At 43.2% G+C, this 11,372-nt stretch overlaps 1 protein-coding gene across 1 annotated transcript; it reads right to left on the bottom strand.

The window, feature by feature from the left end:
* Positions 1 to 535: 535 nt before the first annotated feature.
* Positions 536 to 6,456, bottom strand: plrg1 (pleiotropic regulator 1). Its single transcript, XM_040023747.1, has 15 exons — positions 6,301 to 6,456; positions 5,990 to 6,096; positions 4,946 to 5,082; positions 4,679 to 4,732; positions 4,501 to 4,594; positions 4,268 to 4,358; positions 4,084 to 4,182; positions 3,881 to 3,973; positions 3,433 to 3,582; positions 3,037 to 3,138; positions 2,208 to 2,310; positions 1,985 to 2,093; positions 1,435 to 1,574; positions 1,142 to 1,335; positions 536 to 1,047 (listed from the first exon to the last, which is right to left on the bottom strand). Exons 1-15 carry the CDS (start codon positions 6,307 to 6,309, stop codon positions 988 to 990), a joined length of 1,542 nt encoding a protein of 513 aa, XP_039879681.1. The 5' UTR covers positions 6,310 to 6,456; the 3' UTR covers positions 536 to 987.
* Between the last annotated feature and the right edge of the window lie 4,916 nt (positions 6,457 to 11,372).

Consider the following 11,372-nt stretch of genomic DNA (forward strand, 5'->3'; position numbering starts at 1 on the left):
GTGAAAATATTTTCAGAGGTCAGAGGAAATTTGCCAGACTGTTTCGTAGCTGAGCCACATTTTCATAAAAAACTTAGTTGAACATCGTTACACAACAGGAATAATAAATCCCCCTCAATAGAAAGGTTGTCTGGTAAAAACTCGCTTTAATGAAAGCAATTCAATTACTGTTAACTGGGAGAAAAATATGGAAAATTATTCATAGAATAATCCCGTTGTACACAGCATGAATACATATTAAGCATTACCAGGCCTTTCATTTCCCAAGTCTACTGATAGTCAGCCACTTAATTACAAGTGGCAGCCACTTTAGATTCATCTAGCATTTCTGCTGTTCCAACTTGACCTCACAGGTGAGCAGATAATGCGGAGAGCTGCTGAAAGCAGAACCACAGTGGAGCTCAGCGAGTGCTGTGAAGATCAGTGCTACTGGGAGGAGATCAAGGGTGACGGCTGTAAGTACTACAGGAACGCCTTCACCCACGGATACCTCGGTGAGTACACAAAACCCACCTCAACTGAACAAACGCAGGCATGTGAAAAATGTGGTCTTTATTCAAATGGAGCATAATAAACTTTCCACGTCTGTACAAACACCAATTCTGCTGAAACAATACAAGTTTTTTCTTTCTTGGCTAAAACTTCCAAACACATTTCCTTTGAAGGGTTTGACTTGAGCAGGTCCACTCTGAAGTCTGTCCTTCTGAAGGTGAAGAGTGGCTTCTGTTGGTGGACGAGTCGGATCAGAGCTATCAGAGAGCCGTTATCATCAAGAACAAACGCTCGGGGAGGTTCCTGGCAGTCCGTAACGGCTGCTTTATCGGACTAACATCATACAACGAGGACTGCAAATGGTTTTTAGAATAAAGAGGGATGCTTCTGTGAAAGCTGAGAGTTTGCCTGACAGAAAAAGCACGAGCAAACAAAAGTTGGTGGAAATAAAATTCACTGCTGTTACTGCGGCAAGAAAAACAAATAAAAAAATCTCTAGAATCTTTTTCTCTTGAGGATTTCTGGTTTCCAGTTGACTGGGTGGCTTTCTTCTGTCTGCAGGAAAGAAAACATGGTTATTATTTATTTTATTTCCTGCTGCATAAGAATCGGCACAGAAATACAAGTTGAGTGTAACAGTGTAGCGTACAGCGGTGTCATCCTCCTTGTAAACTTTAATGGTCTTGTCAGCCTCTGCCGTGATCAGTCGGCTTTCAGAGTGGTCGAACACGCAAGCGAAGATTCCCGACTCGCTGTCCAGAGATCCGGGCTGCACGGCTGCGTGGATACGCTGGAAATTGTATCCGGTCCTCCAGTCCCACATGTGGATAGTTCCATTGTCGGCTGTGTGTAATGAGGTCAACATTAGCCTCAATAAAATGATTTAAAACAAGCAAACAAAAAAGGTGGACAGTTAAAGACAGCACTGCAGCTCTTTATTACCTCCAGACACCAACACGCCATCAGAGTTAACAGCCAGAGTGTTGATGATGGCGTTGTGGCCCGACAGGTTCTGGATGAAGTTTCCATCTGGGAACATCCACTGCTTGATGTTATCGGCAGATCCAGAGGCAAAAGTATATCTGCAAAACAACAAATATGACATCGATATCTGAAGAACAACAACTCTTAATGAGTTCTTGCAATTAAAGTTATGAACAAATGTGCTCCTGTAATCCTAAATCATGACTCAAGTATTAATTTATCTTCATTATCAATCAAAACTTTATTTCTTTTAAATTACAGGATTCACTTTGGCATCAAACAGGTAAACAAAGGTGTTACTAATCACATTAATTAGGCTTACAACTAACTGATGCAATTAGTAACACCTGCATTTACCTGCCTCATGTCGAAAGAGCTTCTGTAAAACCATTATATTTATAACAACTGCAAAGTTTTACAAACCAATTTTGAATATGCATTGTTTGAGGAGTCTGCATGCTGCGTTTCCCCCACTCCAACCAACGCCCCCTTATAAAACACCACTTACTGTCTGGGGTGCAGGACCAGAGTTCGCACAGACTTCTTGTGGTTTGTAAGAGTTGCTCTGGTTTTCCCAGCAATCAGATCCCACAGCCTGATGGTTGAATCGTGGCTCCCTGCACAAACCAAGCACACATTAGGGACAAGAGTGAAGAGAAACCACTTTAAAGCCTGTCTTACTGAGGGGTTTATACTGCTGTTGTGAGCGATTTGAAAACACATAATTGTACCTGTGATAATTTGTGGTTCTGCTGCTTGACATCTCACCGTGGCCACAGTGTTTGTGTGACCGGTCAGTGTGTGCACATTTGCCTTCGTCCTGATGTCCCACACCTGCATGGACCGGGAGGACAAGCAGTTAGTGTCATCTCATAACCCACATCACATCTGAACACAGCCCTTTAGTGGAAGAGTCTGCCCCAGGGCAGCTGTGGCTACAACTGTAGCTTGCCTCCACCAGTGTGTGAATGTGAGAGTGAATAGTGGAACTGTAAAGAGCTTTGAGGGTCTCGAAAAGCTCTATATAAATGCAATCCATTATTATTATTATAATATAGTACTGTGCAAAAGGGTTGAGCCACCCCTCATTTCTTTGTATTTTCTCTTCTCTCTTTGAGACAAGCTTCCTTGTAATTTTAAGTGTTTGGGCTTTGTGGTGGACAATCAAAGCTCTTCTTTGGATGTTGGCTGTCTTTGGTTCTCTCCTCTGTGAAGATGATCCCACACTGCTATAATAATGTTGAGGTCTGAGCGCTGGAGGGGGCCGATCCATGACTGGTAAGTTTCTTTTCACTAGTACCTATGTGCCTTGACTCTACTCTGTTTCGGTCATTTTCCATTATGATTAACAACCACCTCAATATGTGAGGGGTCGTTATACCAACGCAGTTGAAAGTCCCACGATGAAACATCAACGGAGAACATTTAGATGACGGTATGCCTGCTGCTCAGTCTGTGGCTGTTTTTCACACAGTCTTCTGCACTGTACTGCTTAAACCTGATCCATTTAGGTCATTCCATCAATGTCATTCGCTGATTCAACACAAAGTAAGAGCTTACCCTCGCTGTGGCATCTCTGCTGCACGTCACGAGCACGTCGATGGTTGGATGCAGATCCAGATCATACACTGCGCTGAGGTGTCCGTGATAGTGCCTAATTACCTAAAATATAAACCAATACAGTCAAGAAACATCCACAACATTACAAGGAGAGAAAAAGAAGAAAATGAGCCACAACAGAAGCAAGTTAGCTAGTTTCACTTGCACCTTTATTCACCAGGGCTGTGCCTGTTTTATTGGGAAAAGCTTTTATGCCAGATGCAGTCCCCAAAAAACATTTGTGTCATCTCCCAAAGGAACTTTCACAGGTGAATGTGTAAATCATTACAGCATAAAGCCGCTAAATAAACTGTTTTGAATGACACAAACCAATAGCTCCCTTGTTTGAAAGTATACCTTGTTGTACTCCAGATCCCAACATTTGACCTGCTTGTCCTCCCCGCAAGAGAAAAGGTAAGGACTGCGGCTGCTGACCGCCACCCCACGCACTGTGCTGATGTGTCCAGTCAGAGAGAGTTTCAGTTTTCCACTGGCCAGGTCCCAGATCTGTCAAGACAGGCAGCCTTCAAGTCAAATTAAGATAATCTGAGATTAATTTACAAACATAGTCAGTTTAATAGGTAAAAATTGGGCTTTTAGTATAACTTAATCATCTGTGAAGAGCAGGGTATTAAAGTTGCAAGCAGGCACTGTGGCATGTTGGAGCCTACAGAAAACAATCTATGAAACAAACACAGGTAACGATCCCGAGGAGAGATGACTCGGAGGAGAGCTAATTTAGTCAGTCCATGTCAGATGAGCCATTTTTAGTTTGTCGCTTACTGTTATTTCCTGCTTGACTCACCTTTATAGTCCTATCAGCAGAACCTGTGACAAACCACTGATTCCCAGGCTCTACAGCGATGGACCTCACCCAGCCAAGGTGGCCGCTGATGACCTACCAGACAAAACAAACTACAGTAAACAAAACACAGAACCCAGACCTTGCCCACTGTATCGTGTCGAGTAAAGCTTAAACTTAGAAAAGTTGAAATGATTTATAGTTACCCGAAACAGTTTCCATGGCGGATGCCACTGAGGTTTGGGCATTGTGGGCGCTCTCCTCATGAGGGCAGAATTTCTGGTCCCACCTCCCTCCAGGAGCGACTGAAAACACACGGATGATCAGTTTTGCACTTCTTTCTTTCAAACCGATAAGGCTGAGTAAAAGTAGGAATAAACTGTGACCTACCACTGCAGATGACGGAGGGTGAGATCGCTCTGCTCCTCCTGCATGCCGGTGGATGTCAGCAATACTGGCTGCTGTGCGACTCGCGTCCTGCCTACAAATGACCCACAGAGTAAATGATGGTTTATGTGTGAGTAAGCATCATTTTGTTATTAGTGCTTTTATGCTAAATTACTACTAGTGACTGACTCCCTTTTTACTGTGAGTTTATTGTGTGTGTGAGGGCCAAAGTTTACCTAGCTTGCGATGGGGGTAAAACTAACGCCATGGAGTGTACTCCAGTGTCACTGGGATTCCTGTGCATCTTTGTGTCAGCGGTCAATGCCACCCCTGGCGAATAAAAAATAATGGTTATAAACACTCCAATTGGGATGATTAAATTAAATTAAAAAGTCACAAATTGAGAGTATTTACCTGGTCCAGACGGGTAGGCATGTGTCCCAGTGATCAGGTATTCTGGGTCCTCACCTAAAACATAAATAATATTCCCAAAATGTCTTTAAATCACGTAGCTTTGAAATAAAAGGTTTCAGAATAACAAAGAAAAGCTAAATTTAAAGACAAACTGAGCTTTTTGACAGAAAAACATAATAAAAATCTACATTTCCACATATTTGTTAACAATAAATTGTTGGCACACTTAAGAGTGACTCTGACATGCAGTGACACTTTCATCCTCACCTGGCTGAGCGTAGTTCTGGTGGCCTTCCATGCTGCCAGAAAGGTGTGAGGCTCTGTCTTTCCCTTCCCTCAGGATGGGCAGGTGTAACACTGCACCGTAGTCTGCTTTCAGTTTAACCTCCATCTTCAACTTGTGGCTGCAAGCAGATGACATAATGACGCATTTCCCCTTAAAACATCTAATATATTTGATTAAAATAGCATAATGATATTGAAACACATGAACAACACACAGTAAATATCCTGAAGTTTTTACTGGCGTATTAAAGTAGATATAATTTACATTCTGGGGTTCAGCAGCAGAGATTTCTGTTTCTTGGAGCAGGAAATTGATAGAGCTTTAACTTCCTACTTATTACCATAATGTCAGTATAAATTTACAGAAAAAAAGGAGTTGTTGGTAAACTGAAAATAAACTCCTGACAAATTGATGCTCTTCAGTGTTGCAGCTACAAATCCTTCTTTTTTGACTGTTCCCCAACAACAGCAGAACATATGTCTCCTTCTCACCCTATCCTGAACATCGTCCCGTGTCAAACACTCTGCATGTCCTCCTTTGTCTTTCTCTCCTGCTTGGGAGGTCAATCTTAAACACCCTTTGTCCAAACCCTCCTCTGCACATGTCCAAAACATCTCCGCCTTGTTTCTCTACATCTAGCTCTCTGTCTTCAAAGTACTCGACCTGAGATCTCCCTGCAATATACTCATTTTTATCCACCCCAGTCACGCCCAATGAAAAGATTCTTCAGCTCTGCCACCACCAGCATCAGCTCCTGTTTTTTGTCATTGCCAATCTCTCCAAACCATAAATGATAGTAGGTCTCACTACTGGCAAAGATTTTTTTATTTACATGAGATGCCCTTCCTGAGGCAACCCTCCTCATTTATCTGGACTAGCGAGCAATATTAATACAAAGCGCTAGTACAAAATTGTTCAATAAAACCTCTACAACAATTTCACATGATATTAGAGCTTGCTATGTGAATTTAATTTACCCCAAAACACAACTTCAAATCATTAGAAGGTAACACTGTGACGTTTACCTTTCATCATCCAGCGCGATGGACTTGGCGTGATCAGACACAAACATATCATGAGTCCTTTTAAGAGATCTGAAGACCAGAGTGTGGACTGAGTGCTTCTGAACATCCTGTAGATGATAACAAATAGTAAAACGTGTGTTTTAAACGAGTGCAACCACGGCAAACTTTGGGAGTAATTACTTTTTACTATGTGTAATGCAAACAAAACCATAAGCGTGTGGTTGCAGTTATTAGCCGAGCGGGGCTATGTGTCTGCCGGGCGGGCGGAAGCACAAAAAAGACAAAAAAACGGACTTCAAATATCTTCTTACCTCAGTCATTGTGGCGGTAAAAATAAAGCAGTATTATAAAGAAGCGGAAAATATCCCTTTTTTCAGTAAACAAAGCACGCTCCCCGAAAAGTATCACGGACGCAAAAACATGACTACCGCGACGCTCCAACGACCGAATACCCCGGAAGTAAAGAGGTAAAAGGACAGCTAGCAGCTTATTAGCGCCACCTATAGGCCGGGAGGTAAATTGAAATGGAAAAAAGCCAAATCTTTGACCTCTACTCTTCCGAATCTCGTTATATTTCCTGCGTGAAGCGAGAACACAGCACGTCCTTCTTTTCTTGACACTAATAATAATAATAATAATTTGTGCTCTCCAAGTTGCTTTAACCAGTTCAGTCTGCGCTCTACTGCTCCTTTCTTTCTTACCACTCCTGCTAACTGTAGAAATAATGCCCTATTTCCATTGCTGTGGCCACGATTTTTTTGTTTTTTGCACTTAAAAGGTTTATCATTAATAGCTGCTTGTTCTGGATTAGCATTGTTTCTTTACATCCACAAGGTCCAGGGATCAAATCTAGTGGTGTCCAGCCATTTCCTGACATAGTCCAAAAGAAAAAAAAAATGCATGGGTTTATCAGTGCTTCTAAATTGCGAGAATGATTGTCTGTCTGTTCAGTGTACTGCCTCTCGCCCCACAGCACAGGCTACAGCTACCTGTGTGACTCTGAACTGGACAAATGGTTCTGTCTGTTTACTTCTGATCACCTTGACTGCTTATTTCTGGACTGACTAACCTCTAACTGATGAATAGTAGCTCATAATATACCAGGTCTTGGTGATTCCCAGAGGGTCCTATTTTAATGGATGGCGACAGTCAAATTATTGTCATGTTTAATGTTCAGTAGATGAACAAAGAACTGTTGGGACATAACCATATTACACAAACTTTCATTTGCTCTAGTCCTCGCCTAGTTAGCAGTGAACTGTTTCTTATGGAGTCAAAGTGGCATTTCTTCAGCTTCCACTCAGAATGTGTAAGCTGGAACTGTTTTCACTGTCCCTAATGAAATCCTCAATATAAGAGCCTGAACAAATCCACATTGGCAACATTGGGTTGGCTGGAAGACTGTTTACTTAGCCTAGCAGGGCGAAGGACACTGTCTCAGCTGAACTCTGGACACGCACACACATACTCTGTCAGTGCGCCCCAGGGTGGCTGTGGCTACAATGTAGCTTGCCATCACCAGTGTGTGAATGTGTGTGTGAATGGGTGGATGACTGGATATGTAAAGCGCTTTGGGGTCCTTAGGGACTAGTAAAGCGCTATATAAATACAGGCCATTTACCATTTATACATATACACTGATATGCACACACTCATCCCCCCTCCCTTTCCAAACGCCTTCGATGCTTGTTCCCTCCTGGGAACACGGCGGGTCTGAGCCCGCACTGGAATGGTAGCGCTGGGCAGGATGGCTGCTGTGTTTGCTTCGGATTACTCCTCACCCCCCACCGACCCTGTGGCTTGTCACGTGTTCCATAATGTTGTGCTGTGGACATTTATGTGCTTTTTTGTGCAGAGGAGATTTTTGTTTCCTGTTCTCATGCTTTCCTCCCAGGACCCCAGCATGAGTAGAGGTCTCTTTTTTTCCTCTTGTACTTTCCCATTGTAGTGTATATTTCAGTGTTTTTTTTTTCTGTAATGCTACAGATCTCCGACCCTTATCCCCATGTAATGTCTGTGTTGTGTGTGTAAGGTGGGGGTGGGGGGGTCCTATTTCACTGCAGGGCAACCTGCACGTGGCGAATAAAGCCTTGATTGATTGATTGATTGATTGTTTCTATGCCACACAGTCATAAAGCTTACTGAGTTCAGGGCTGTATGTATATTTCAACGACACTTTTCTTCATCATTTTCTTGATTTCCTGATTTGGTGTGCTTGAGATTTGGTGGGAGGACAGGGCCAAATTTGGTTTTGCTTCCTTCTGTGCCAGATCATGTTTGCCCAGCAGAGTACATCTATTAATGGTTATCCATTTCGAATTTGAACCTAAATGGTGCAGTGTGTGTGTGTTGCGTTATTGTGGCAGAGTAAATTTAAACAGTCATGTTTATATCAGTGTTTTTCAAAAATTTCTGAGGCCAATTTAATAAAAAAACAAACAAACTGGCTTTTGAAAGAGTCACTGGCTGTACTAACATAATGTTGTCCTGTTAAGAAGCTTTAGAAATCTGCGCATTGTTCGGCAAAATCACATGCCAATAGCTGGGCAGAATTTGGATTATCGATGTGAGTCTGGTGATGCACGGGGACATGTACTACAAGTTCAATGCAAAGTAAATAAACTGTGGCTCAAAATAAACAATTCAACTGAGATGCTCTGAAAGCTCTGCAACAATGTGACAAAATGGTTTTCTGTCCTCAAAGATTTAATTTCACAGTTTGTTCAGTTAGGCTTTTTTTTTTAAAGATAGTTTTATCTGGGCGACCACAGGAAAAGAAGATAATATTTATTAAAAGTCAAAATTTCTGCAAACTAAAATCTAAAAGTCACAAGTAATATAAGTAAAAAGTAATAAAATGATTAAAAGACTGATTATCCAAAGCAAATTATTATAATCATTTAATAAAACAAAGTCAGGGGCCATGGATGGCATCAAGAATATCCTTACTAAGCTGCTACATCCAGAATCCGGTACAACAACGCTGAGTCACTGTAACTGGAGAGTGATCTAGTTACATCTCTTGTATCCATACAGGACTGTTTCTAGTGTGTCATTCATATCACAGTGCTTTGAGGGTCACTGGCAATGCTAATTAATTACAATTAATTTTATGAAAAAGAAAGTATTGATGAAGTATGTTTCTAAGGAAGGCATGCTGAACGTTGGCATGACAGTTGACAACTGCTCTCTCTAAAGAGAGTGTTTTAATGATTTCTGGAAATGTTCCTGAGCCCATGCAGTGATTCCATGGCTGAATCATGCCTGTTTTTAATGCAGTGCTACCTGAGGGCCTGAAGATCACCAGCATACAATGCTGATTTTCGGCTTTGTGTCTTACAAACAGAGATTTCTCTAGATTCCCTGTGCACTGCAGATGATGATGAAATATTAAAAGTTTTCCATATTTTACACTGAGGAACATTATTCTGAAATTGTTCCACAATTTGTAGCCTAAGTTTTTTGCAGATTGATGAACCGCTGCCCATCTTTACTTCTGATAACTCTGCCTCTCTGAGATGCTGATTTTTTATACTGACCTGCTGTCAGCTAACCTAATTAGTTGAAAATGCTCCTTCGGTTGTTTCTTGTCAGTACCACTTACTTCAGTACCAGCACCACTTATGTTCAACCTTTTGTTATCCTGGTCCCAGTGTTTAAATTCAAATTCATACAGAGTTAACATCTTTCAAGAGGAGCCGGGTTGCAAGGGCAGCAGCTTAAGCAGAGGCGCCCAGAGCTCCATGTCCGTGGCCACCTCCTCCAGCTTGTCCGGGGAAACACAAAGGTAATCCCAGGCCAGCCGAAAGATATAATCCCTCCAGCGTATCCTGGTTCTGCCCTGGAGCCTCCTCTCAGTGGTAAGTGCCTGAAACACCTCACAGAGGAGGCATCAGCAGGTAGCCTTGTCAGATGCCCGAACCAGCTCAACTGGATCCTATAGATATGGAGGAGTTGTGACTTTACTGTGAGCCACTTCCGGATGGCCGAACTCCTTACACTGCCTTGTCCCTTACGAACAGAGGGAGGGGCCAGCTACCCTTCGGAGCTCATTTCAGCCGCTTGTATCCGAGATCTCATTCTTTCGGTCTCTACCCAAAGCTTGTGACCATAGCTGAGGGTGGGGATGTAGATCAACCGGTAAATCAAGAGCTTCGCTTTTACACTCAGCTCTCTCTTCACCATGATGGATTGGTACAGTGTCCGCATCGCTGCAGCACAAATCCATCTGTTGATCTCCCGCTCCACTCTCTCCTCACTTGCAAACAAGACCCCAAGATACTTAAACTACTCCACTTAAACTTGTCCCGGACCAGTAGTGAGCTCTCCATCCTTTTCCGGTCAAGGATCATGTCCTCTGATTTGGAGGTTCTGATTCTTATTCCCGCCACTTCACACGTGACTGCGAACTGCTCCATTGTGAACAGTGAGATTGATCATTGAGAGGAAAAAGGTCTGGTCCAGTGTTGCATGACTGAAATGAAAACCACATTGTTCCATCTGTATCAGAGGTTCAACTAACGGTCAGATTCTCCTTTCTGTTCGGAGCTCTGGGCGCCTCCATTCAGATTCTCCATCGGTTCCAGTTCCATCAGTTGACAGCTCAGCACCTCTCTTCACCCGAGTGCCCAGAACATATGGCCACAGATCTAATTATACGATTACAAAATTGATCATCGACCTGAGGCCTAGGGTCTCCTGTTGCCACATGCAGTTATGGACACCCGCAGGTGCTTGTTATGGACAAACTGTGGTTTGCTTCAGTAACAAGTCTAGTAACAAAACACCACTTGGATTCAGATCTGGCCCAATCAAACCCCTCCAGGTCTCACTGTTATTGCCCACATGAGCGTTACAGTTTCCCAGTAAGATGACAGAGTCCCTAGGTGGAGCACCCTCAAGCACCCCACCCAGGGAATCAAAGAAACCTGGTACTCTGAACTGTCGTTTGGCGCAAAGATGCAAATGACAGTAAGGACCTGTTTCCTGACCCAAATCCTGCCATCTATGTTGGAAAACTCCACCCCCTCTCCAGGAAACTAGTTCTAGAGCCCAAGATGTGCATTGAGGTGAGCCCAATTATATCTAGCCAGTACCTCTCGACCTTATGCACTAGCTCAGGCTACTTCCCCACCAGAGAGGTCATGTTCCATGTTCCAGTTGATAGTCTTGGTTGTCGGGGATCGGTCTGCCAGGGTCTCTGCCCCTGAGCGCAGCCAGCACACATTGCACCTGACCCCCAACGGCAAATCCTGAGGGTGGTGGGCCTACAGGAAGGTGGGCCCACGTCCCTTATATGGGCTGTGCTCGGCCAGGCCCCATGCACTAAAGCCCGGCCACCAGGTTCTATTCCGCATACCACAATTCTATTCTATTCTATTCT

The sequence above is a fragment of the Simochromis diagramma genome, unplaced genomic scaffold (genome assembly GCF_900408965.1).
Source record: "Simochromis diagramma unplaced genomic scaffold, fSimDia1.1 OVJJ01000302.1, whole genome shotgun sequence".
Classification (NCBI taxonomy): domain Eukaryota; kingdom Metazoa; phylum Chordata; class Actinopteri; order Cichliformes; family Cichlidae; genus Simochromis; species Simochromis diagramma.